General features: G+C 40.8%; 1 protein-coding gene across 1 annotated transcript in view; it reads left to right on the forward strand.

Annotated features, from left to right (window-relative positions):
• Window positions 1-23,886, forward strand: part of DOCK1 (dedicator of cytokinesis 1) — a 294,524-nt gene that overhangs the window by 69,606 nt on the left and 201,032 nt on the right. The window contains exons 22-25 of the mRNA XM_014945313.1: window positions 1,167-1,301; window positions 4,908-5,016; window positions 16,995-17,065; window positions 18,347-18,453. Of these exons, the coding sequence (XP_014800799.1) occupies window positions 1,167-1,301; window positions 4,908-5,016; window positions 16,995-17,065; window positions 18,347-18,453 (422 nt within the window). The remainder of the gene's footprint in view (window positions 1-1,166; window positions 1,302-4,907; window positions 5,017-16,994; window positions 17,066-18,346; window positions 18,454-23,886) is intronic.

The following is a 23,886-nucleotide window of genomic DNA, read 5'->3' on the forward strand; positions in this document are numbered from 1 at the left end:
GCATTAAATTGATGTTCTGCCTTGTGTTATTTGCATTACTGTCACTTTGGGGAGGAAGCAGAGAAGAAAAAAAAAACGAAGGTCCATTATATTTGCTGTCTTAAGTATCTCTTGACAGCTCAGTTCTTTGCTGCTGTTTGGGATTATTAGCGTTGGAGGGAGATGCATAGTTGGACACTGAAAAGTGTTGGGAGGGAAAAAAGAAGGTCCAGGCAGGGAAACCTGCTGTGTGCTTTGCTGTTCTGCAGGTTTTTCTATATGACTAGAAAATGTTAGAGAAGCAATGATTTAAAATAGAGAAGAAGAGTTAGGCCTTTAGTCACCACTTTGCAAAGGCTTCGCTGAGTTAAAGCCGCGCTGCTGCCGTCACGTGAAGCGGGTGAAGGATGCCACATCCTCCAGAGTCTGCTTTTATCAGCATTCTTAGGCAGTTTGCTCTTTTTCAAATAAATGCCCATATATCAAGATAATCTATCTACTCAGTGTCATTTTCTGTTAGCGCTGTATGATGTTGTGCTTATTTACCTTTAGTGGGAGTGCTGAGGCGTACAGTGTAGGTAGGATGATTTAAAACGGAATTGCTTGTATTTGCATTAAAATCATGAGTTATATTCGTTGGGAGGGAGGTAGTTGAAATGATATCATTTTAAAAATTGTTTCACTTTCAAGTTTGATAGGCTTCAAAATGAGAGAATTTCCGATAGGTATATATATTTTTTTTTGAGAAATAGATTTCAGAAATTCTAGCCCAAAATCTACGGGAAAGCTATGTGAAAGGGAAGCCTTTTTAAATGAAGAAAAACAGATTTTATGTGTGTTAATTCTAACAATGGGTTTGCATTTCATTTAATTATTTCGATTATTAGTAGTTGCATCTTTGTAATAGCTTAAAGCTGCATATCCCTAAATATCCAGCAGAAAATAAGTCTCATTGAGATTTGCTGTATTGCCTGGATGTTGAGCAGTGTTATGGTCTCTGTTGTGTCTCAAGAATAGGTTGCAGCCACTTACCAGCAAGAAAAGAACATGAGTTTATCAATTGCATAATTAATTCTGTAACTTGGTGGGTGCTACTTGAGCACATAATTTTTCTTTAAACCTTTCAAAATTGAAACTCCTCTCTGCGAGCATACTGGTAACTCGGATGTGTTTCTGTATTTAAACAGAAAACTGACTAAAGTTTTAAAAACCTACGTGGATAACGCTGAGAAGTGTGGAATCACCGACCAGCTCTTCAAAGCCATGAAGGCTCTGGAGTACATCTTCAAGTTCATAGTGCGCTCCCGGATCTTGTTCAACCAGTGAGTATGGCCAACGCCGAAACCTCCCTCAATTCCCATGGACCATATTGTTAATATACACCACCACAAGTTAAACTTGCTCAATATTGCACTGTTTCAGTAACATCTTAAGTTTTTAGAATGTATTTCAGGAGGCTTCTGTTCCCTACGAGCGAGCCAGATTTCCTGAAGCTTGAAGCTTTGTGGAAAGCAATAAACAGAGAAACCTGTGTGTGACTGGGGTGTATATTTTAAATACCAAAGAATCATGATGTCTTGCAGCTCTCGCTACTTTAGGTCTCTGCAGAAGTGAAACTTGCCATTATTTGGGAAACTCCTTGGGGAATAGGGTCAGAATAGAAGGACAGCGAGGCGGGGGGAAAGCGTGTTTAATGCATCTTTTTTGTAACAGAAAACCACAAATATTGTTGGAGTTAAACCCCAACAGTCAGGTCTCAATAGATTTTGTTGAGTGAGAGGGACAAGTGGAAAGGAAGAAGGGCTGCAGAAATCTCCTCAAGTGTTTTTGGTAGGAGAATCATTTGAGTTTCTAGAAAACCAACCTTTCTAGAGTAGGGGAGATGGTTGGACTCGATGATCCCAAGGGTCTCTTCCAACCTCAATGATTCTATGATTCTATGAAAAGCCCTTCCCATTCCTGCTGCCCTGGCAGGGACCTGCTGGGGGGCTGTTTTCTGCTCCCCCCTTGACCTGTCTGCCTTGGGCTTCCATCCATGAAGTCAAGCATAAATAATTATTCTAAGTTAATTTCAGTCAATACTGTGTTTTATATGCAAAATATTTAAAAAGTTATAAACTTGATATATTCATCTTCACTTAGATTCAATCCTTTTACTACTTGTTAGCGACGGTAAGAACCTTATTACAAGGGATTTATGTAGAGCTCTGGAGTTACCAACTGCACCAACCTGTCTCTAATTTAGAGATTGTAATTTATTGCTGTAGGAGTCTTGCTGCGAGATTCATAAAAACACCGAATGTCACTTACACTGTTGCAGGTCCTACAAATCACTTTAAAACAGAAAAAAATAATTATCTCTCGCTGCAGATGAGATTTACAGACAATATGACCCTCTGGTACTGGCCGTTGGATTCCCTGGTGCTAAGCACTAATTCACAGCTCTTTAGCGGTGGGAAGACACCACTCAATGACAAGGGATTAATCAGCGGAGCTGCTGAATGACACCCTGATTTGTTCTGCTCTAAGACTTAAATCCTGCCCGAGGTGTGTGATCCGAAGTGATTGTAATGCAGAGGGGTAGCAGAGCTCTGAAATACCACTGGTGTTTTACTGGGAAATAGCATGGAGCAGGCAGAATCTTTTATTAGAAAATACAACATATTGTTAACTTTAGTAATAAGGTAGTGGACTGAAAATATGGAGCATTTTAGTAATGTGATTGCAGGCAAGCTTCAGTTCTGGGTAAATACGTAGAAGCTTAGTTCATCTAGTTAAAGCCTGGTGGCAAATCCATTTGTTCAGTATATCAAGGTTTATAAAGGCAAAAATATTTTAAGTGAACTTTAGAAATATCTTGATTTGGTTTGCTCGGAAATGAGCCCAGTGCTCGTGGTGCATTTACAACAGCCTTAAAATTTTGAAGGCAGTGCTAGAAGGGTCAGCTTGGTGTAATGCTGGGTTTCTTGTAGCTGCAGTGTTTTTATGTATCATCAGATGTATTAAATATATGTCAATAACTGACAGTAGGGACGCATTTGTGATTAACTTGTTTATTTTCATTACAGTTTCCTTTTTGAAACGCACAGCCTTTTGTCTGAAGCAGTTTGATTTATTGGACTGTCAGGTTTAGTTACTCGTTATATATATACACCTCTCTAATCTGTTCGGGGGACACTGAAATCCATTATTGAAATGGGGAGTTAACAAGTAATATATCCTGCATAACCCCCAGTTTTAGCCTAAAAGGGGAATAGAAGTTTGTACAGCAAAATAACACTGTTTGAAATTTTTTCTGTAGCATTCGTTTCCCCTGTGTACTGGTTAAATAGCCTTTTTTTAAAATATCTGTGGCTCCCAAAGGTTTATGAACACAGCATTAAAAATGCTATGCATTAGTTGGAGTGCAAAGCAGCAAGGACATTCTGAACTCCACATTTATCTTAAAATAAGCCCCTTTCCTTCTGTAATAGCTGGTCCAACATGGTCTCTTCAAACATGAAGAAATCAGACTATGAGTCTACATCGAGATCTGTGGGTGCGATGCTCTTTCTGAACTGCACACCACGTTCAAGACCTCACTGGGTTTAACTCTGGAAGAAAATGAAGGAGAATAGAGGGGAATTGAACTGTTACCGGGAGCTGCTTTGATGGGTCTTGGTGCAAAATGTTTAGGTGAGGTCAGGGATGGGGCTGGTGGGACCAGGGGGACTTTGGAAGCCCGGTTGGATGAGAAGTTGGATGAGGTTCTTGGAGGCAATCAAAGCCAGCGGGGTAAACATTGGGGGTTTAGCTGGGGAAGAAGTCCCATTTGATGTTTAGAAACACCCCTGTTTAGATTTGACCTGGAACTGGGTTCTCCTGGGCTTCTTTTAAGCTCTGATCCTTTTGTTTGGGGAGCAGGTCACATTAAGTCTATATTGCCGAGGTTCATGAAATGTGTTTACAAGGGGGAAAAAAAAAAAAGTTAAAATATTTATGTGGAGCTCATGGTCTTCTCCTGCTCCCGTACCATTTGGTAGCGAGAATGATCACATCCTACACCTGAAGAAGATCATTCTGCATTTAAAATATTCAAGAGAGTTTCAGGAACGTTCCTTCCTGTGCTGTATTGAACCAGTGGACCAAGTTCTTGGCTTTGGTGTTGCTCAGGTGTCTCAGGACGGTTTTTATCCCCCTGAAATCATTTGGCAGAGAGAAAGAGGAGTCCCTGAGGGCAGATCAGCTCGGAAAAATCCCTCCTGAAGACACAGGGACCTGCTCTGTGAATTTATCTGTGGATTAGTCGTTCTTCTGGGGCAGCTGTACTGAATGGAAACTCAGCCTTAACTAGTTTAGCATTAGGGAGCCAGAAATTAGAGGTGAAATGCATTTTAACTTCAATCCTCCCTTCCCATGGGGAAAAAAAAAAGATATCTTTTTAAGCAAATAGACAGAAAAAGCCCATCAACTCACTTTCATAGAGTTCAAGGTTGCTCACCTTAGGCCACTGGTAGATTTTAATGATTTCTGGCAAGTTGTCTGGCTGTTTTCTGGCTGGCTCATCAGAGAGCTGCTTGGCGTGGCTGCTCCCAGACATCTGCTGGCTCTCGTGCAGGGTGAGGAGGCTCCATCCCACTCTTCATGGACACGTGGAACTGGGTCAGTGCTGAGGGATTCACCCTGACTTGGAGCCATAAACAACAACACTGAACGTGGTGTTTGACATGGGAAGCCTTAAAATAAAAATCTGTTGTTCCTGCTGTCAATCTGTCTTGGCTTGGCTTTTTTTTTTTTTGTGGAAGAAAAGTGGCTCAGTGAAGAAACTTGTAGAAATTCTTGAACTTAAAAAAAAAAAGTAATGCACCAAATTATCATCTGAAAAGATTTTGTTTAAACTCATTTCCATTTTAGTTGGATCGTGCTTATGAAACCTAATTATTTTTCAGGCTTTATGAAAACAAAGGAGAAGCAGACTTCAGGGAGTCCCTGCTGCAGCTCTTTAAGTCCATCAATGAGATGATGAGCAGCGTCTCTGATCAGACTGTCATAGTGAAGGTACGTGCCTTACAGGGCTCCAGCTCGGCTTTACTTCTGCTCCTAAAGCACAGTTGGGCTGTCCATGAAGTCTCTGCTTGTCCCCAAAAGCATATTTTACCTGCCATGTGGTTCTAATGAAGGGTTTGTGACTATAAAGAATGTGCTTCGAACAAGTAAGTTTACTTAAACTGCTGCAAATACCTCACTTTTATTTTTGGAAGAGAACTTAGGGGTTAAATGATGTTTAGCTTATTTTACTTGTATAACTTCATGCATTTTTAAAGTGTTATCTTTAAGATTTAAGTATTCTTACGCACTTACTGATATCCTTGGCTGTTCAGAAACTTCACTCTAATATCTTAAGCCCTAGTACGTGTTTTTAATGGAAAATCAGTAGTGAGACTGCAGATTCCACCCCACGCCCCTCTTCTTTTGTCCCTGTAAAACAGTAGCTACTTTTGGTAGCTTTGGCTCACTTGTGGAATTGGGAATGTGGTCTCTGACCTCACATGAACACGGGTGTTGATATCACAGAGCAGAAGCGTTGATTTATAGGACTGGGGGGGGTTTGTAACCAGAGGAGTCTGAGCTCGTTGTGCCAGCCCCAGTCTCCTGTTCTCTTAGTGAATCTCTCCACCGTGGGGAAAGTACAGACCATCATAAACACGTGTTTGATGAGTTACACCTTGAAGTTCTCCCTGTGATTCCAGATAGAAGTTATAAAAGGACGTAACTCTTGACCTCGCCGTGCTGAATCAGTTGGAAGATGACGATCAGAGAGGGGCTAAGAATTGGGGTGGAATTTGGGGACAGTTTGACTCCTCCTGCTCAGATGTGCAGTGGTGGTGCCTTAGAAGAAGGTTTATAGCAGCTGGGAGGCAGAGACAGACCGTGGCCCAGAGCTGTGCCCGGGCAAGAGGTTCCTCTCCAAGGGAGCTGGGAAGAGTAGAAAACACCCAAATCAAAGACACTGGTCCTTTGTAGCCGAGTGCACGCGGGTCTTGGGCTACTAATACCATGCTGAGCACACAGCAAAAATAGATAGTGGGGATAAAGCTGCTGAGTTTGAATATTTTCAGCAGAGAGACTGAGGCTGTATCATCTGATAAGGAAATAGGGATATTACATGTTTCGAGAGAGCTGTATTTTCATTCCGTTGACAAAGCACCTATCCTGAATGGCAATGGGTAAGTTTGAGCTGGTGACTGGGTGCGCTATCTGCTGTGTTACAAATAGGATGTTTTCAGGTTATGAGGCTTGAATGTAAGATTTATTTTCCCCGGGACTCATTGGTGAGGCTAACTCCAGGAAGGCAGGTGAACGTGAGCTTCTTTTTTTCCTCTTTCAACAGTTTATGTCTTGGATAAAAATAAAAAAATTAAAAATACCCCCCAAGATTGATTAGGTTTTCTTCCCCTGTGTGTTGTTCCACGTCCCCATCTCTGCAGACTCGGGCAGAGCACATCCACTGTCTGTGTCTGGCTGCAGGAACCAACGCTGGCAGATGAAGCATTGACAGAGGAGCCAGCGTGGGCTTGTCCGGGAAGGGTTCTTGTGGGTGCCTTTCAGAAGCCTTGACAACCTTTCATTCATTATTCATTGCTTTCATCTCCTTTGGACTGTAATTACTTAGCTCTTAGAATACATAATTGTTAGTATTGGCTTTTTGCAGCTTGCGAGATTGCTTCTATTATGTTGAAATACCCACTGAAGCACCAGCTTTCAGTAACCAGAAACGTGGGGCTCTGTTACAAAGAATAAAGTTATTGAGTAGGTGGATAAATGGGGGGTTTTTTGAGAGAGAATGAGGATGACTTCTGTGGCCCTTGCCTGACAAAGCTGGTGGAGTCCTGGGTGGGTGTCAGTAGCCATGTAAAGGGGACGTGGCCTTACGGGCTTCTCTCAGCACCTTTGGTCAGTGATCTGGAGTTGGGAGTAAAGTACCGAGATGGTGATGAGGACCACCACAAGGACCTCACAAAACTGAGTGGGCTAAAAGGTGAGCTTCAAGGCAGACAGATTTAAGGCATCTCAGGCACAGTAAATTAGTCTCTGCGTGATGGTCTACTTGAAAGAGTTGGAGAAGGTGCCTTGGAGTCATGACTGACCTCTCTGAGGTCATCAGTTCCATGTACAGGCGAAGAAGCAACAGGGTGTCAGTCAGAGGGACAATGAGATCATGGGCTGTCATTTGATGGTTAGATCCCCTTGGTGCATCTGTTTTGCATTCCAGGTGCTGTTGTGGTCTCCGTGCCTCAGGAAATTGTTACAAGGGGATGGAGAACCCAGGTTGGGAATGGTGCACCTTCCTGCGGGGTGGGTGTTCTGTGAAAAACTCCTGCACCGAGTCCCATGCTACAAGAAGTGGGATGTAGGAGGTTCGTTTCAAATAAGTAAAGAAAAATCTCTCCTTTCTGAAACTGGTGTCACAGGGGGTTGTAGAGGCAGCATCAGCAGACCCAGGAGGACTCTAGACAGCTTTACTGACCACGGGTCTGTAGATGCTCTGCAAGGATGGATGGAGATGCAGCTTCTACAGGGTGTTGGGGGAGCCAGGAGGGGAATGGACCACACAAACTGTAACTGGCACCTCCTGTGGCCACCACTGGAGACCCAGTGCTGGGTGATACCAACCATTAGTGCCACGCACTGAGCGTTTCCTGTGCTGCTGCTGTTTGTAGAGAACTACTGAAGATAAGCAGATAAGTTGCTGGGTTCCCATGTTGTGCAGTTAAGATCAGCAGATCGAGCTGTAGCACTTTTCAGGCTTTTTTTAGATTGGGGAAGCAAAATAAGTGTATACAAAATAAGTCTGTTTGGAGAGATAAGAAGTTGAAAAGACCTTCATAGAAAATGAAGGTGCTTCACATTAAAAGAGACAGATGCTTAATTCACACATTTGAATATTTCTATTTCTCCTTGCAGAAATTGTAATCTGTCTTGATAGTTTATCGACGTGAAGCAGAGCTGCCACTGGAAAGTTTGTCTGAAGTGTTCACAACTTTTCTCTTTGCCCTGGTTATACTGAATTTTGTGGTTTTTTGCCCCAGCCTGTCTGTTCAGAGAGTAGCCTTCGAGCTGACACGGCGCGGGGGAGAATGACTGACTGCAGTCCCGTGTTCTTAGCGAGAATTACTCTTTACCTATTCAAATATTTATGTCCTTGTGGAAGCTGATGAGCTGTTTCTGACTGTAGCTCAGGTCTACAGTTACTTAACATTGTGCATTTAAATTGCCCCTTATTTTTTTAATTTAAAATTTTTCAAGGATTTGGGTGCGTGTTTTTTTTTTTTTAAGTTTTCTCAAAAGAAAACTGTTTGAATTGTACAAGGAGTTAAGGTAGAGCACAGAAAGAGACTTTGAATTTTTAACTCTCTTAGTATTATGCTATTAAAAATTTCTTAGGGTGGGGGAGAATTTGTAGATGTGGCTGCTTTGCAAACCTGGCTTTAGTTTCAGCCTTTAAGGAAACAAAATTGTGAGTATTTTCTGTGGAGGGCAAATTAAAAGTGGCATTTTGCAGTTTTGTTGCCCGCAGGTAGGGGTGACTGTCCACTGCATTGATTTAATTTTTGTCAAGACTTCAAAGGAAAAAAAAAAACAACAAAACAACCAACAAACAGAAGAGCAAAAAGCCCTGTCTGTCTGCAAAAATCCTCTACTGCACCAAAATCCAGCTTTGCAGACTGGAGGATGCTTTGACTCCAGGTCTCGTGGTGGGGAAGGGCATTGACCTGAATATTTTTTAACGAGGTTCTCCAGGAAGGCTGGGGTTGGCCTGGAATTAGGGAGAGGCATTTCTGAGCCTGCTCCCCATCCTTCCCTGCTCCCGAGAGGGTGTTGGGCAGAGGAGGGGGCTCTGAAGGCGACCCCAGTGCTGACCCCCGTCTGCTGCCCCCTGACTTGGGGCCATTAATGGCCACTTGGTGGCTGAAGACCAAGTCTTTAAGGTGTATATTGATAGTGCCTGGCTTAGCCTATGCATGGAAAACTATATATATATGTTTGTTTTTTTTTAGAGTGTAAAGATCTGTTTCCTTTCGTGAGCTTTTGGTATGGCAAAATAACAACAATTTAAAAATGAATTTAAAATAGACTTTTAATTATGAGTTACAACGCTTCATCTATGTATTTCTACAATAAATAGGTAAAAATCCATATACCCTTGGAACACGAGCAGAGCTTTACTTGCATTTGTAGCTCTCAGTGGACTCAAATATGTTGCAATCAAAACATTAGATCTAAAAATCAATGAAAAACATTTTTCCTAGTCTATAAAGGCAGCAATAATCAAAAGGTTTGAATGTGATGGCTAGTACGGTATCAGTGTTTAAAACAGTGCAGGGTTTGTTTTTTACCTAAATATAATTTTTGGGGGGTTTTTTTGGGTGTCAGCGTTGACTGCAGCTGAGGCAGGAATTCAGAGCCTGCCTTTTACACTTGATTTTTATTGTTGTTTTTTTTTCTTAAGGTGTGCAGTTTTCTAAACTGGAGAGGGAAATTCAAACGGGGATTTGAGCTGAGAGATGTTTTGCTCACCTCTTACCAACAGAATCTTTTCTTGCATTGTGAAAGTTGCGAGCTGCAGTTTGAGATGGAGAGAGATTCAACTTTGTTTTTCAAGCGTCAGTTTGATTTTAAGAATTACTCGACTAAATAAGGTGTGCAGCACTTGGTGCCTATAGATATTTTTAATGGTTACGAGTATAGTGAGCCTACCTGATTTTATTCCTATTTTCTGCTAATGGGTGCGTGGTAATTATTTCCTTAACCTTTTACAGTTGAAGCGTGAGCCGAGCTGAAGCCCAGCGCGGCGTTTGGAGTTTAGATAAAAATGCAAATGCTTCCTGGCAATTTATTTGGGCACCTCTTTGAAAACAAGGGTGGTGGAAGCAGCTGCATGGAATTTCTGAGGACTCTCTGGTTCGGGCTGTGTCCCTCCGCGGGCGCTGAGTGGTTCTCAGCAGGGTTCTGCTCTGATGTTTGCTGGTTTATGGGAGTTGTTCTGCTGGGTGGGATGGCTGAAAAAATCATTGTTTGGGAGCCTGGTCAGTTCTCTGGGCTTGAAACGATCTTGATAAAGTAGGTGTGTGTATAAAATTAATCCCGTGATGTGACCACAGAGAGCCAGGGCGGATGATAACATTACACTAATGCCAATCCTCTTGGGTGTGTGGTTTTTTAATAATCCTTGTCACTTCTAACACACGGGGCCTATTTCTCAGGATCCAAACCGTACTTTTTCCTACTCTAATATTAAGCATTTATTGCTAAAGCTGCAGAAAGGTATTTAAATGGAGACGGGGAAATACATTACAAGCTGCTGAGGTACCGCGGAAGAAAACACCAAAGGACTGCATTAGTCTGGGGGGCTTTGCCAACAGGTTGAACACTTGATAAATAGAATCATAGAATTGTCTGGGTTGGAAGGGACCTTTAACATCATCCAGTCCAACCATCAACCTCACTCTGATAAAACCCATCACTAAACCATGGCTCAACACGACTTTTAAACCCCTCCAGGGAAGGGGCAGCCCAGTCCAATGTGCAATAACCCTTGTACAATAACCCTTGCAGTGTCAATTTTTTTCCAAATCTCCAATCTGACCCTCCCCTGGCATAAACATTGTTCCTAATCTTCAATCTGAACCTCCCCTGGCACAATTGAGGACCTTTCCTCTTGTCCCATCACCTGTTCCATGGGAGAAGAGACTGACCCCCCCTGGCTACACCCTCCTTTCAGGGAGTTGGAGAGAGCGAGAAGGTCTCCCCTCAGCCTCCTCTTCTCCAGGCTCAACACCCCCAGCTCCCTCAGCCTCTCCTCACAAGACTTCTTCTCCCAGACTTATTTAAACCATCGTCTAAAATGAGTTGAGTGACAAAATGCAGCCAAGGACTGCGGTTTCTGTGTCTCTTTGAACCCATATGGGAAAATCTGGTGTTCTGCTGGCAACAAAGACAATAATCTTTAGCAGAGCACAACAGCCCTTCAGTTGTGATCAGGCTTTGTGCTGTTTTACACTGAATATCATGCCAGAGGCACTGGTTGAGCAGTGATTTGGAACGAGTGACTGCTGTAAACTGGGGCAATTCCGAAAGAGTGTTCAGCCTGTTCCTGGAAATGGTTTCATCCAGCTGTTGACTGGGCTTTGTTTGGCTGGGGTGGTGGGTTTCATCACATTTATCCAGGATAACGCTGTGTGTGGAAGGTGGGTGCTTTGCTTTGAATGACATTAAAGATGAAAATGAACATTAAGATCACGTACAAATTGAGTCAGGTAAAACAAATTTATTGCTTCGTCAAACAGAAAAGTTCCTAAGAATACACTATATTTGGCAAAGAGATTTTACGCTGAATTTTGAGATGAGGCGTGCTGTTTGAAATGAATGACTTGAGAAAATGCCATTTTTAAATTGGGTATTTTTGCTTTTATGTGGCACGAAGAGATGAGCTTAAATCCCAGACAAAACCTTTAGTATATTATTCAGAATTACATTTTGTTTAATGCTTTGCAAACGTCATTTGTTCAGTCTAATGACATCCTTCAGTTAGTATTGCAGTTTTCTTAAACTGTTGCTGTAAAAAAGCTTTTTTTTTTTTTATTGTTTTTTGACATTCCTTGGTCAGTATAAGGCCAAGAATGGGATAAAAGAATGGAAAACTCGGGAATTTTTCTGTAAGGCAGCTCCTCCAGGTAATATTAGGGATTGGGGGTTTGGGGATTCTTTTTGTTGTTCTAAAAAAGAAATGAAGCTTACTCTTATTTTACACAGCTATATGTGCAGGTGTTGAAGTGCTCCAAAAAGTTTTTGGGGAGGGTATTTCCCCCCCCAAAATAATTGCAGAAGTTCCTCTCAGAATAAAGTGACTGTGTAAACTGCTGGCTTAGGAGAAATTTTTAGTCATAGAAACTCCTTGAACTTTTAGATCTGAGGATTTTCTCTTGATAGATCCCGTTCCTTCCCCCTTCTTGACTAATTAAACTTGCCTGGAAATGAACCATCAGGCAAAAAAAGAGCCGTGGCAGCGGGGGCCCTGCAGTGGACCCTTCCCTGATGTTCAGAGGGGCCACCATCAGAATTAACGCCTCTGTTGCACTTGGTTGTGTTTATTCTGGTCTTCTTTCCATGTCTGATGGTTTTTTTCCCCCAATTAATCTTTTCGTGAAGGCCATCACTGAATTACTTTCTTCAATGTGGAAAAAAGCCCCTGTGTTATTTACTGCTACCTCTAAAAAAGTTCAAAAAGATAAAATCAGCTGTTAAGTCATTAGAAGCACATCAATGAATTTATCTTAAAGGTTGCAAAGGGTGACTCCTCCAGATAGAGGGGTGGCTGTGATGATTTAAGGAATAAGTTGCAATTATTCTGGGGAACTATAAAACCTGGGAACTTCGTCCTGTGTATTGGCCATGCGGAGAACTGTGACCATCAATTATTGCTTAATTTATTCTGTTTAAGGCAAAGCTTTGACTTTTCTGGACCTTATTATTTTAACTTAGTGAGTTTTATTCCTTGGCATACTTAATTGCCTTTTTTATCGTTTAGAAGGGTACCCTTGAAGCACTACACTCATCAGCTGAGCAGTTCAATAGCTGGATTGGCAGCTGGTTCACACAATAAGTGTCTGTTAATGGTTCTTTGCAGATGTATGTACTTTGGCTGTGATATTATACCTTTGATACACATACACCATGTTCTTAATGGGCAGGGGAACACGGATTTGTGGTGGGGAGAGGAGGAAGTGAGGGCTGAGAGATAATATTAGAAGGTGCTTGGAGGTGGCCAAGCTGGGCTCGTTGATGTCGAGCCCATCCTTGACTCACATGTGAATCACATCCCAGGAAAAAAACCCATCCCATAATACCCTGGCAGTCAATAGAACAGAGAGTGTACAAGGAAGTTTAACTCAGTAACAGGGAAAATATATCCATTATTCATGCGATGCATTGTCTTCTTTCTGCTTTCTCTCCTTTTTTTTGTTTTTGTTCTTCCCCTTTGCTAGTTTATTTGTGTCCTTTGTAGGACGGAAAGTGAGTGATCTTGTAGCTTGATAAGGGGAGTCATAATTTCTCACTTGTTTTCCACAAAGAGAGAAGCCCCTTTGGGCAGTAAAATTTGTAGTGCAGCCCAGCTTGAAACTGTTTGTAATTATTGACTAAGTGTGTGAGACTATTCCCAGCTTCGTGTAGGTATCTGATGTGATCACACGGCAATTATTGCAACCCCCTGTTTGATTAAAAATCAAAGAATTGAGATTCTTCAGTGTTGCGTTTTATCTAATGTGGTTTTGAATTTTCAAGTGTCTTAGGTGTCACTGTGTAACTATGAAATGAAGATTTTGATTTAGTTTGCTGTGTACTTCTTGCAGAAATGAGGAATTTAAACCTTTGTCCGATGCTGATCAAGAGTGGAAAGTAATCTAATTTAATTTCTTTCCATGGAAAAAAACCCCAAACTAAAACAGATGGCTTATTTGTTTTTTCCTGATGTCATTTGAAAAGATGAGAACAGGTTTTTTTATTTGCACAGTTTAATATTCCTCACTTATGTAGTCCAGTATCCTGGGAATAACCAGCATTGCAATTGTGCTGCTGCTAACAAAAGATCGACTTTCAGCTGCAGCTTTTAACAGAGTAAAATCTGCAGTGAGAGCTGCTCTTTTACAAGAGTTAGTATCAACAAAAAGTTATTTTCGTGGGCCTTTGGATTGCAGAGATACAGATTTAATCGCGGGGCTGCAGAGCCTACGTGTCTGATCATCCTGTCTGTCATATGATTGACTTGGCTGAGATTGGAAATTGGGAAATATACTTCCACAATTTTCTCTAAATTTTAAGATATTAAACTTTAATTGGTTTGTTCATAAAGCAGGACCTGAATGGCTGATAACTCTTGTAACTACAAGCTTTAAATTGATGTTGTAAATAGTTTTACCTGATAGTGCTTTGTTTAAGCCATTAAAGTGTTAATTTTAATGATCGTGCCAGCACAGTGTGAAATTCTAATTCAAGATATAAAATGCCAGCTCTTTTTTAGTGTGTGTTACTAAACATTTATTGCTACATGCATTTGAATGATAAGCAAATAAAAACACAACGATGGCTGCGGTTTATAACTGGTCATTAGAGTCCTCATCCATCAAAACACATAAGCGTGTACATAATGGGACTATTTGCATAATTACAGTTATGAGCTTGATTTCTGAGCGTGTAAGTAGTCCTTTAAGCATACGTGGGAATGGTTGATGATCAAGCCTGACAGTTTAAATGGACTATGAATAAAAACTGGAACGCTCCGAAATTTGCTTCTAACCTATTGACATGGTTGGGTTTTTGCTCCTTTAGAAGTGGTCAGTGGGCGCTGGCAAACGGCCCACGAGGGGCTGGGATTCCAAATGGGGGGGTTGGTTTTTTTATCCCCCTCTACTTTCGGCTTTTTCTGTGAATGCTTCAGCAGGTGAAAAAAAATCACAACTGTTATTTAGGTTTTTTAACGAATAGCAAACACCAAATAGTATCAAAACTGCGGAAATAACACCTTTTTCTTCTATTTGAGCAAACAGTGGTGGGAAACATTTGGGTATTTCCCCCATTCTAGTTGATGGAGTGAGTTTGAGAACAGAACTGAGGGATGTTTCTGTGATAATGAATATTCGATGGAAAAGCAATGTGTGTGTTCAGCTCGCAGAAGAATATCTGAGCTGATTTGAAGGGGAGTGTTGTGTGTGCTTAAGTTTTAAGAATATAATATTTCTAACTAGAAATTTATTCAGCTGCTGTAGCGTTTTCCTTCAGGATGAGTGACATTTCCAGGGCCATATTCAGCGCTCACGTGCAGCCACTCTTGTACATGCTGGACTAACAAAGCTTATAAAATTCCTCAAGAATCCAAAGGTGCTTTATGATTTCGAGAAAAGAATTGCCTGAATTTGGGCTTTTGGGTATGGTTTTGGACATGGATCTGTGCTGTCTTAAACCATCTAACCAGAATCACTTTAATCTGCATTTTTATTGAGAAATATGTAAATTAATAACTGCTTCATGCATTATTCAAGAAAAGCCATATTTTGTATCGCTGATACCTCTGCTCATCTTATCTAAAGATATGCAGATGATTTAATTAAAATAATTATACTGTATAATATACCTGAACTTTACTCTAAAATAGTATGTATTAATCATTAATGGTACTTGTATTTTTAGCTGGAAAGATCAAGTATTTGATTGATAGTGGATTCTAAACTTTTTTCTTTCCTTGTTTTTTCTTAACTATTTGGACCAAGATGTCTCTTCTGTCTGTAATCAACCCGTTGACTTCATGCACTCAAGAAAGGGGGAATTTGATTTAAAATTACAAAGGTGTGGCAGAAAAATGTAGTTATTTGAAAACAGCGGAGTGGTTTTGTGTGTACCTCTGAGAAAATACTCCTCTGGTCTGTTTCCTGTGCCTCTTCCTGCTGTTAACAACTACTGATGAATAGACTTTTTCTCTCTCTTGAATTCCTCTGAGCGTGGAGTTGTATAATATAATCACTGGTCATGTCATGGACTTCAGACTAGAAAAGAATTGATTAAAAAGGAAAAGTATAAGGGCTCGTCTTCCTTATAATTCAGAAGGATAGTGAGCATGTGGTGCTGTCGCTGGTGGAAACTGCAAATTCTGAGCATTAAACAGGGAAACAGAAATGCTGTGTAGGGGGAATGGCTCATTCCCCTTTTTGAGGCAAAAATACATCTGTGATCAAACTGTTTGGTGGTATTAATAAAGTGGAGTAAGTCTGACTGTTGTGGTTTATATTTAAATTACTGTGGAATTGTTTCTTGTGGACACAAGAACTTGGGGAACCTCAGTAAAATCGGTGCCTGTGTCTGAGCTAATGAGGTTAAGATTAAAACCAAAGACTTTTGCCTTAGGGTTCATTAGGTAGAACGTTTTCCCATCTATTATTTGAAATGGAGCATTTAAATCTGTTTGCAAATGAAGAAAAAGAACCCCAGTTTATCTAATTGAAATGACTGTTTGTGCAGAAGAAGAGATATTTATCTGTGCCATTTACCGTCGTCCAACCCAAAGCCTGTTCTGGGGTGATTGCAGTGAAGTGATGGGCAGGAATTTTGGTTGGCTGGATTTTTGCTCTTTATGCCTATAAGAGAATGTTTGCTCTAGAAATAAATAAATGCTAATTGTTACTAAGAAATGGAAAGGCAAAATGAGTTAAAATTGCGATGAATTGTTAAAATATTAAACATCTGTTTGTATCTTCTGAATCCTTTCCTTATGTGCTGTGAAATGGAGCGATGACTCCAAGTTCAAGGGGAATTAGAAAGAACTGCAGTTTCCTTAGTGGCTACCAAGGGTTTTCAGTAGGGAAAAATGACAATTGTGCATTTTTGTTTCATTTTTAAGTAGTGGAGGGAAAATGAAACCCAAACAACTCCAGCATGGCTGATGAGGAGGAAGACAAGATGGGGAATAGTGATTAGAGGAATGTAACTTCCTCATGGATTGTGTATGGATAGAAAAAGGTTTCTATAACATGTTGGAAGGAGCTTGTAAGTCTCTAATTTTGGTGTAAATCGACAGTTTTCCCAGCTTACCAATCTTTCTTCCCCTCTTTCTTTTAAATCTGTTAAATCTCAAAGTTTCACTTTCATTGAGTTCAGTTTAGGTACTACTCTGCCAAGAGCCAGCCACAGGGCGTTGGAGGAAGAGTCTCTTCTTACTATCTTCATGTTGTCTTTAAAGACATTCAAATTTCAGTCATGTTATTTGTTGTTTTTATTTTTCTAGGGAGCTCCCTCTTTCTTTTAAATCTATTAAATCTCAAAGTTTCATTTTCATTGAATTTCAGTTTAGGTACTTTGCCCCCAAAAGAATTTGCCAAGAGCCAGCCACAGGGTGTTGGAGGGAGAGTCTCTTCTTACTGTCTTCGTGTCACCTTTAAAGACATTCAAATTTCAGTCATGGTTATTTGTTGTTTTTATTTTTCTAGGGAGCAGCACTTAAATACTTGCCGGCTATTGTCAATGATGTGAAATTAGTATTTGACCCAAAAGAGCTCAGGTGAGTAGAGTTAATGGAATGTGTAGTGTCAACTTTGTCTACATCTTTATTTTAGAGAGAGAGATATACACACTTGTAAAAATATATACAAAGTCATAGAAATATGATCACCTGAGATAATTTATCACTTTGATTTTTTACCTTTAATTCCTTGTGAATATTTTCAGGGCTGCAGAAATAGCCTGTTTTTAAAGCTCACACATGGCATCAAGGTTTCACGAGTGTCTTGACAAACTTTGTGGTCTTGCTGAGTACAATCATTGGGCAACTGACGTCAAAACTTTTAAGAGAGATAAAGCAGAAATAAAAAAGCCAAGTATAATGTTAATCTAACATCCCCATGGCCTGAGGAACCTGGCATTTAGCTTCTAATTGCCTCTACTGGAAACTTTTTTCCCCACGTACTCTTATGCTTCCTCTAGGCCTAGGAGAGTTAGAGTTTCTGGACTAAATCACAATTTTGATATGTGATAGCCAAAGTGCTGGGGAAAATATACCAAGAGGAATCCTAGGATTTAGCCTGTTTTACCCCAAACACTAAAACTTTAGTTCTCTCACTTGCAATATTTACATTGAGATTGAATAATACTTAGAAGTGAAGGCTTAATAGGGAAAATAAAAAACAAAAAAAAAATAAAGATTTTAGGAAGTGATACAAAATTATTATCAAGTCTTTTAAAAATCAATCTTTTAAAAATCTTTAAATATTTTAAAAATCTTTAAATTTGATTTAACTGAGCTGGAAGCTCAGCTGATGAGTGGCGATGCCTTGTCCTAAAATGTGTGTGTCTGGGGGGCTTTTTTGTTGGTAAAAGCTTGTAACATGAATTATCACTTTTTCTATTTTTGGCTTATATAGTTGTGTATTATTCTGTTAGTGGTACGTGATGGTTGAATAGAAGAGGTGATAGCGCAGAGAACTGAAATTTGAAATCTAAAACTTTAAATAACACATGGAAGAAGAGTGTAAAACTGAGATAATAAGGGAGAGGGAAAAAGAAAAGACACAAAAACCAGAATAGGTGTATTTAAGACTATTCACGTTTCTCAGGAATCCATCTTTTGTGTCTGGGAAAAGAATGAGTTTGCTTGTCCAAAAGCAGGTAGTTATTTATCTAGTTTTGTGCTATTGAATGGTTTGGATTGTTTGTTTTTTTTTAACATATTTTGGAGAAAGATTAAGATATTTTCACTTGTGTCTTTGTCTGCAGCAAACTCTTCACTGAATTCATCCATTTTGGAGAGAGATTAAGATATTTTCACTTGTGTCTTCGTCTGCAGCAAACTCTTCACTGAATTCATCCTGAACGTCCCGGTGAGCCGGCTGACCATCCAGAAGCTGTACTGCCTCATCGAAATCGTTCACAGTGACCTCTTCACGCAGCACGGTGAGCAAAAGCCTCTGCAACCAGTAAATTGTCCCATTATTCACTGTCTCCAGACCCTCCGCGGGTGCAGGCCTTGTCCTTGCTGCCCAACGCGGTGGAGGTTGTGCCCAATTAAGGTGGTGCCATTAGAAGGACAAGAAGATTTAAAATATATGAGGGAAATGCTAATTGACACTTACTGCAGCGTCACTCTGGTGACACTGGTTATAGATCAGGTTAGAGATCATACAGAAAGGAAAGCAAAAACTTGTAATTTTTAATTTAGAAGGGCACTAAGCATCCAGAGTTACCGGCGCGTGGTGTGACTTGAACTGTGATGTATTTTATCAAAAGTGATGAATTTAGCTTTTGTGCTCAGTGAAGTTCAATAGAGAGAATGGAAGTTGGGGATGTTCTTTCTTTCCAAAGCGTTGTTCTTTCCCCTTCAGCCTTCCCCCACCTGAAGTAAAACATCCTATAAACCCTTTAGAGTCTGATGTTCACCCATGATCGCTTGTTTTCATACTTTCCTTTTACGTTAATGGGCCAGGGAAAGGTAAGTTCAAGCACTTCTCTTCCAGATTTATTCATTTGAGGTGAAAACATTTTATTCTCTTTCTAGATGACTGCAGGTTAAACTAACCTAGACTAAGTGTTTATGGGCTGTCAGAAGAAGTTAATGAGGGAGCAAGTAGGGAAGGGTTCAATGATAAGGGAAATTTGAAAGGGTTCTTCTGTCGGATCAAAAATGCTGGGACCACGTGGTGCAAAGTGCTGATAAATCAAATGTTTCTGGCTCCAGTTTCTAAAAATGTTCTCGGTGGAGTGGCCGTGCCCTGGCAGGTGTTAGAGCAGGTTGGGTGATGTCTTAGCACAGCTTTGTCACTCTTGGATTTAGTAACTCCTTCCAGTTAGCAAAAAAAGTATAAAGCCAACACAATCTATTCTACGCTCTATTATGCTCCTTAATTTCACAAAAATTTATGCTTTCACACCTGCTGCTGTTTAACAACACTCCTAAAAGGTGGATATTGTGTGGATCTGGTATTAGCAGCTGGAATTAAGTCTTGCCTGTCACTCTCTCCACTTAAGATTTTCTTTCTAATTTTGCACAAGTAGCAATGAAAAGTGAGGCTCAGAGAATAAACTTTACGTTTTTGATAGCACTTTTTATTCAGCCTGAATTTGCAGTAAGGTTATTCTTCAAATTTGTGATTTATAAAAAATACATGTGAAATCATTGAGTCTACATGATAAGTATCGCATGAAAGTTTAAACCTTAAACCTTGGTTTAAAAAAGAAAAGTCTAATGAGAATTAAGAGCAGATGATAGAGATCCTGGAGACTCTGTGCCTTCCAAGAACGAGGGAGAGCTTTTCCACAAGGAAGCCTTCAGTGCAGTTTCGGTCCCACTTGGGCAACAAGGCATGGCACAGGTTGTAAATTCACTTCCTGCAGATATGAATGATGATGAAGTGAGATTAAATCTTTAAAAAAACGAGTCTACCAGCCGTGTCACCACCAGCAAGTCCAAACGCAGCTCAGCTTGATCTTTACTTTCGAGATCTTTTGAAATTCTTCAGCCCTCGTGAGCCAACTGAGTGACACAGGCTGAGGTATTTTTAATTGCAAGGTTTGCGAGAATTAAAAGGAGGAATGTAGCAAACCTGCTGGTGTTTGGGCTTGGGTAAAATGGTACAGGTCTCCCTGAGACCATTTTAAAGTTTAAAACCATTAAAAGATAAAACCTTTTAAAACCATTAAAAGATGTGTACATCAAGCACTACACCTTCCCTTCATTTACACCTTCCCTTCATTCATTCTTAGTGCTCTGAAGTAATTTTACCTTCTCTTGGCTGCTTTTTGGTTACATGGTCTTTGGGGCAGGAGTCAGTGATACAAGGTATTTTGCTTGACTGTCCTGGATAGGAGGAAATTGAGATAACTCGGATAAAAAAAATGAAATTATGCCTATAAAAAACATATAGTGGCACATCATGTATTTACTATATTAATCTTTGACTTCCCCTGTTCAACCAACTTCATTTTCAAAGGTGGAAGGAGAAATTGTGCGTGGTTTCCTTTTCAGACTCGGCGGTGTGGGCTGCAGCGAGTGGTGGAGTCCAACATTATTCTCTCGTAGAGCCACTAAGAAATTTAAATGAATCAGGTTTTAATAGCAGGGTCATTAATCTGAGCTCAGTCCGGGTGCTGTTGACAGAACAGCGCTACTTAATGGCTTTTGGATCTTATCAGGAGGCTCCTAACCAGGGGTGTTCGTGTCGCCGGCTGTTAAGAGTGTCTTAAATCCTAACGTGCTTCGACTGAGCTGTGATGGGGATTCCAGGCACGTCTGCTGCTCGTGCTGCCCAGTCTGAGCACTGGGATGCTCTGGACCAGTGCTGGGCACCAGAGGATGGAGCTGAGGGTGCTGAGGACTGGCAGGGCTCGGTGCAGCAGTGATGTGGCTGTGCCGCTTCCCAGGGGCTCTATTAGCCTGCACATCTGTATGGTTTGCTGTCACCTCCTCTAAATATATATTTGGGGGGTTTTTTTGTGTGTTGATAAAGCTTTATCTTGTGTCTGGAGAACCAGTTGTGCTGGGAAACTTTCATAAATGCTAAAATTCACTTGAAAAGGAATTAAACTCGTAGCCACAGCCTTTGTTAAATTTAGATTTTTCTTTGCTCTGTGGGTTTGGCTCTTATTGCTGAAAGGTAGTTCCACTGCCTCTCCTCCTCCCCATTTATTCAATATATTTTAACTGATAGGCAATACTTTCATATAAATATCCAACTAATCCTGTATCATATTGCAGAAATGAGATTTTCTTTTCTAAAAGCAATATGCAGTACGGGATTGTGGAATTGATGGAAAAGTGTAAAATGTACAGAAAATCAAACAGCATTTCATCAGTGTATTTCTGTTAGAGAAAAATGCTCTGATTCTGGGCTTTGACAGGCCAAGGAAGATTTATTTTTGCCTCCAGAGGAATTAAAATTCAAAACACACGAATTTGCGAAGCTTTGAAGGATTTGGGGGTGAGGGGGGTGTGTGTAAAATGGTTTTCTAAAGCTTTGTGCTTGAAGGAGGGTGTTGTGATGGATGGTCCGTTGGTCTTCACGAAATCTGAAGAGTTTGGGACCTTGGGTGAGGTTCTGTTATGGTACTGTGGTTTGTATGCCTTTAAAAAAGATGTGAAATATGGTTTTTAAATCTGTTTGCTGCTTTTCTGGTGGCGTCGTGTGCCTTTTATATGTTTCCTTCTGAAATTCAGGGTATCTTTTTTTCCTTTGCAGAATTTGTAGTTATTTTTAGTGAGCTTTCTTCAACCCTGGCAGGAAAACCATGGACACTCCTGATGTTTTGGTGCCTTTGTCCTGACAGCAGCTCCTGATTGAGCCCTTGCACTGAAAGGAAAAAGAAAAATCAGTGTGTAGCATCTCACTCAAAGCAACGTTCAGCAGAGTTTGTGTATTTGTATAGCAGAATCATAGCGAGGTGACTTCGAGGAGCATATTTTTTCAAGCTTGTGGTTATTTACAGAGGCCAACAAGTAGAAATCATCTCTCTGTGTAGATCTGTGTAAGGTCTTCACACTTCTAGTTTCTGTCCTTGAAACAGCAAATATTCAAATACCAGTAGGAAGAAAAGATTTTTCCAATTGATTCCCTGCGAAGGTCAGGACAGCTGCTTCTGCCCCTTTTCAGGGGCTACTGTCATGGAGTTGAAGGCCTGTTCTGCACAGCTGAAATGATCTGCCTTGTTTCCCCTCCATGCTTGTGTCAATAATCTGTTACGGCTTTAGCGAAATAAATGTGAATTTTCCTCTGGAGCACGGGAGAAGGGTCACGGTTGCTGCAGGAGTTCTCCACAGTGCTTGACGTAACTATTTCCAAGGGCTAAATCACAGCAACGAGCTGAGAGCGTGCCCTGTAGGAGTTTTTCAACCGCCACGCTCTCCCATACTATTTTGGGGTGATTTATCTCGTTTTTGTGTGTATAATTGCTCAGGTAGAGATACCGGCAGGATGAAGGATGGTTGTGAAGAGGGGGATGGTGGCTGGAGGGGTTCAAGGCCAGGTTGGAGGGGGCTTGGAGCAACCTGGTCTGGTGGGAGGTGTCCCTGCCCAGGGCAGGGGGTGGCACTGGGGGGGCTTTAAGGTCCCTTCCCACCCAAACCAGTCTGTGACTCTGTGATTCTATAAATGAAGTGCCTTATCCTGGCAAACCACAAAATTTTGGTTTTATGTAAACAGTGATTAATCTGATTTGTTTTGTCCCATAGAGCTGTTAATATTCTCTGTTGCTTTGTTTACAAATGACTTCCAGCTAATTACCACGGGAGCTGTGTGGCTGCTGTATTCCTAAAGAGTTAGGAGTTAGGAAATCTAGTGAGTTCTCCATTAGAAAATTGTTAGTCTATTAAATATTAGTAGGCAGCACGTAGCATCTATAAGAGTTCTTATTGTTTAATTATGACACAAATGACAATCTTTGTCTCCATGCTGTGTGGCGGAAGCGAGGTTACTGAGCAAAGGTTTTATTTTTTTTTTTTGGCCACATTAACTAAATGAACCATAAAATCAAGAAATGCATTTGTCAGTGTCCCTCCAAATGAAATGGTTTTAAATTGACAAAAATTTATGGCGTGTGTTTAGCTTCAATATAGTTCCTGTGTCAGTGTTTCACTTGAAGTCTTTGCTTGGATGCTCGTAAGTTGATAATGCCTCCTGAGCATCCTTTTATAAAGATTAATATTTTATTCTTGCTGCACATTCCTGTGACATTAATCATCGTGGGTTGGACTCGTGCGGTAGAGAACAGATGTCGAATTATTGTTGTCTGTAATCATTGTGCATCACACTCATGAGCTATCTTCAGAGCTGGCTCTCGAGCAGGAGACGAATGGTATAGACTATAGATTTATCAAGGTGGCCCATTAATCAGGGCTGGGAGGTGGTGGTGACAGGCTGATGAAGGTTAACCTTTCCTCTTCTCTACTTCTAATCAAGATACAGTTGATCAACCCGGTGTTTTTCAAAATAGTTTGTGGCAAAAGATGCACTTAAGTACTATGGTAATATGCTCTATGAAGATTTTGTTTTTTAAATATATATATTTGTGTGTGTTGGTGGGTTCCATCTTTGCATTTTGTTAGATGCATCTGGAGAACCTTAAAGTGATGGAATTGTTTCACCAGCTTCTCTGGGCAGCCTGTTCCAGTGTCTCACCACCCTCACAATAAACAACTTCTTCCCAATATCTAATCTAAATCACCCCTCTTTCAGTTTAAAACTGTTCAACCTCATCCTGTGGCTCCCCTCCCTGATCCAGAGTCCCTCCCCATCTCTCCTGGAGCCCCTTTAGGGACTGGAAGGGGCTCTAAGGTCTCCCCGGAGCCTTCTCTTCTCCAGGCTGAGCCCCCCCAACTCTCTCAGCCCCCCCTCCCAG

This window comes from Calidris pugnax, unplaced genomic scaffold (assembly GCF_001431845.1).
Source record: "Calidris pugnax isolate Ruff unplaced genomic scaffold, ASM143184v1 scaffold89, whole genome shotgun sequence".
Classification (NCBI taxonomy): domain Eukaryota; kingdom Metazoa; phylum Chordata; class Aves; order Charadriiformes; family Scolopacidae; genus Calidris; species Calidris pugnax.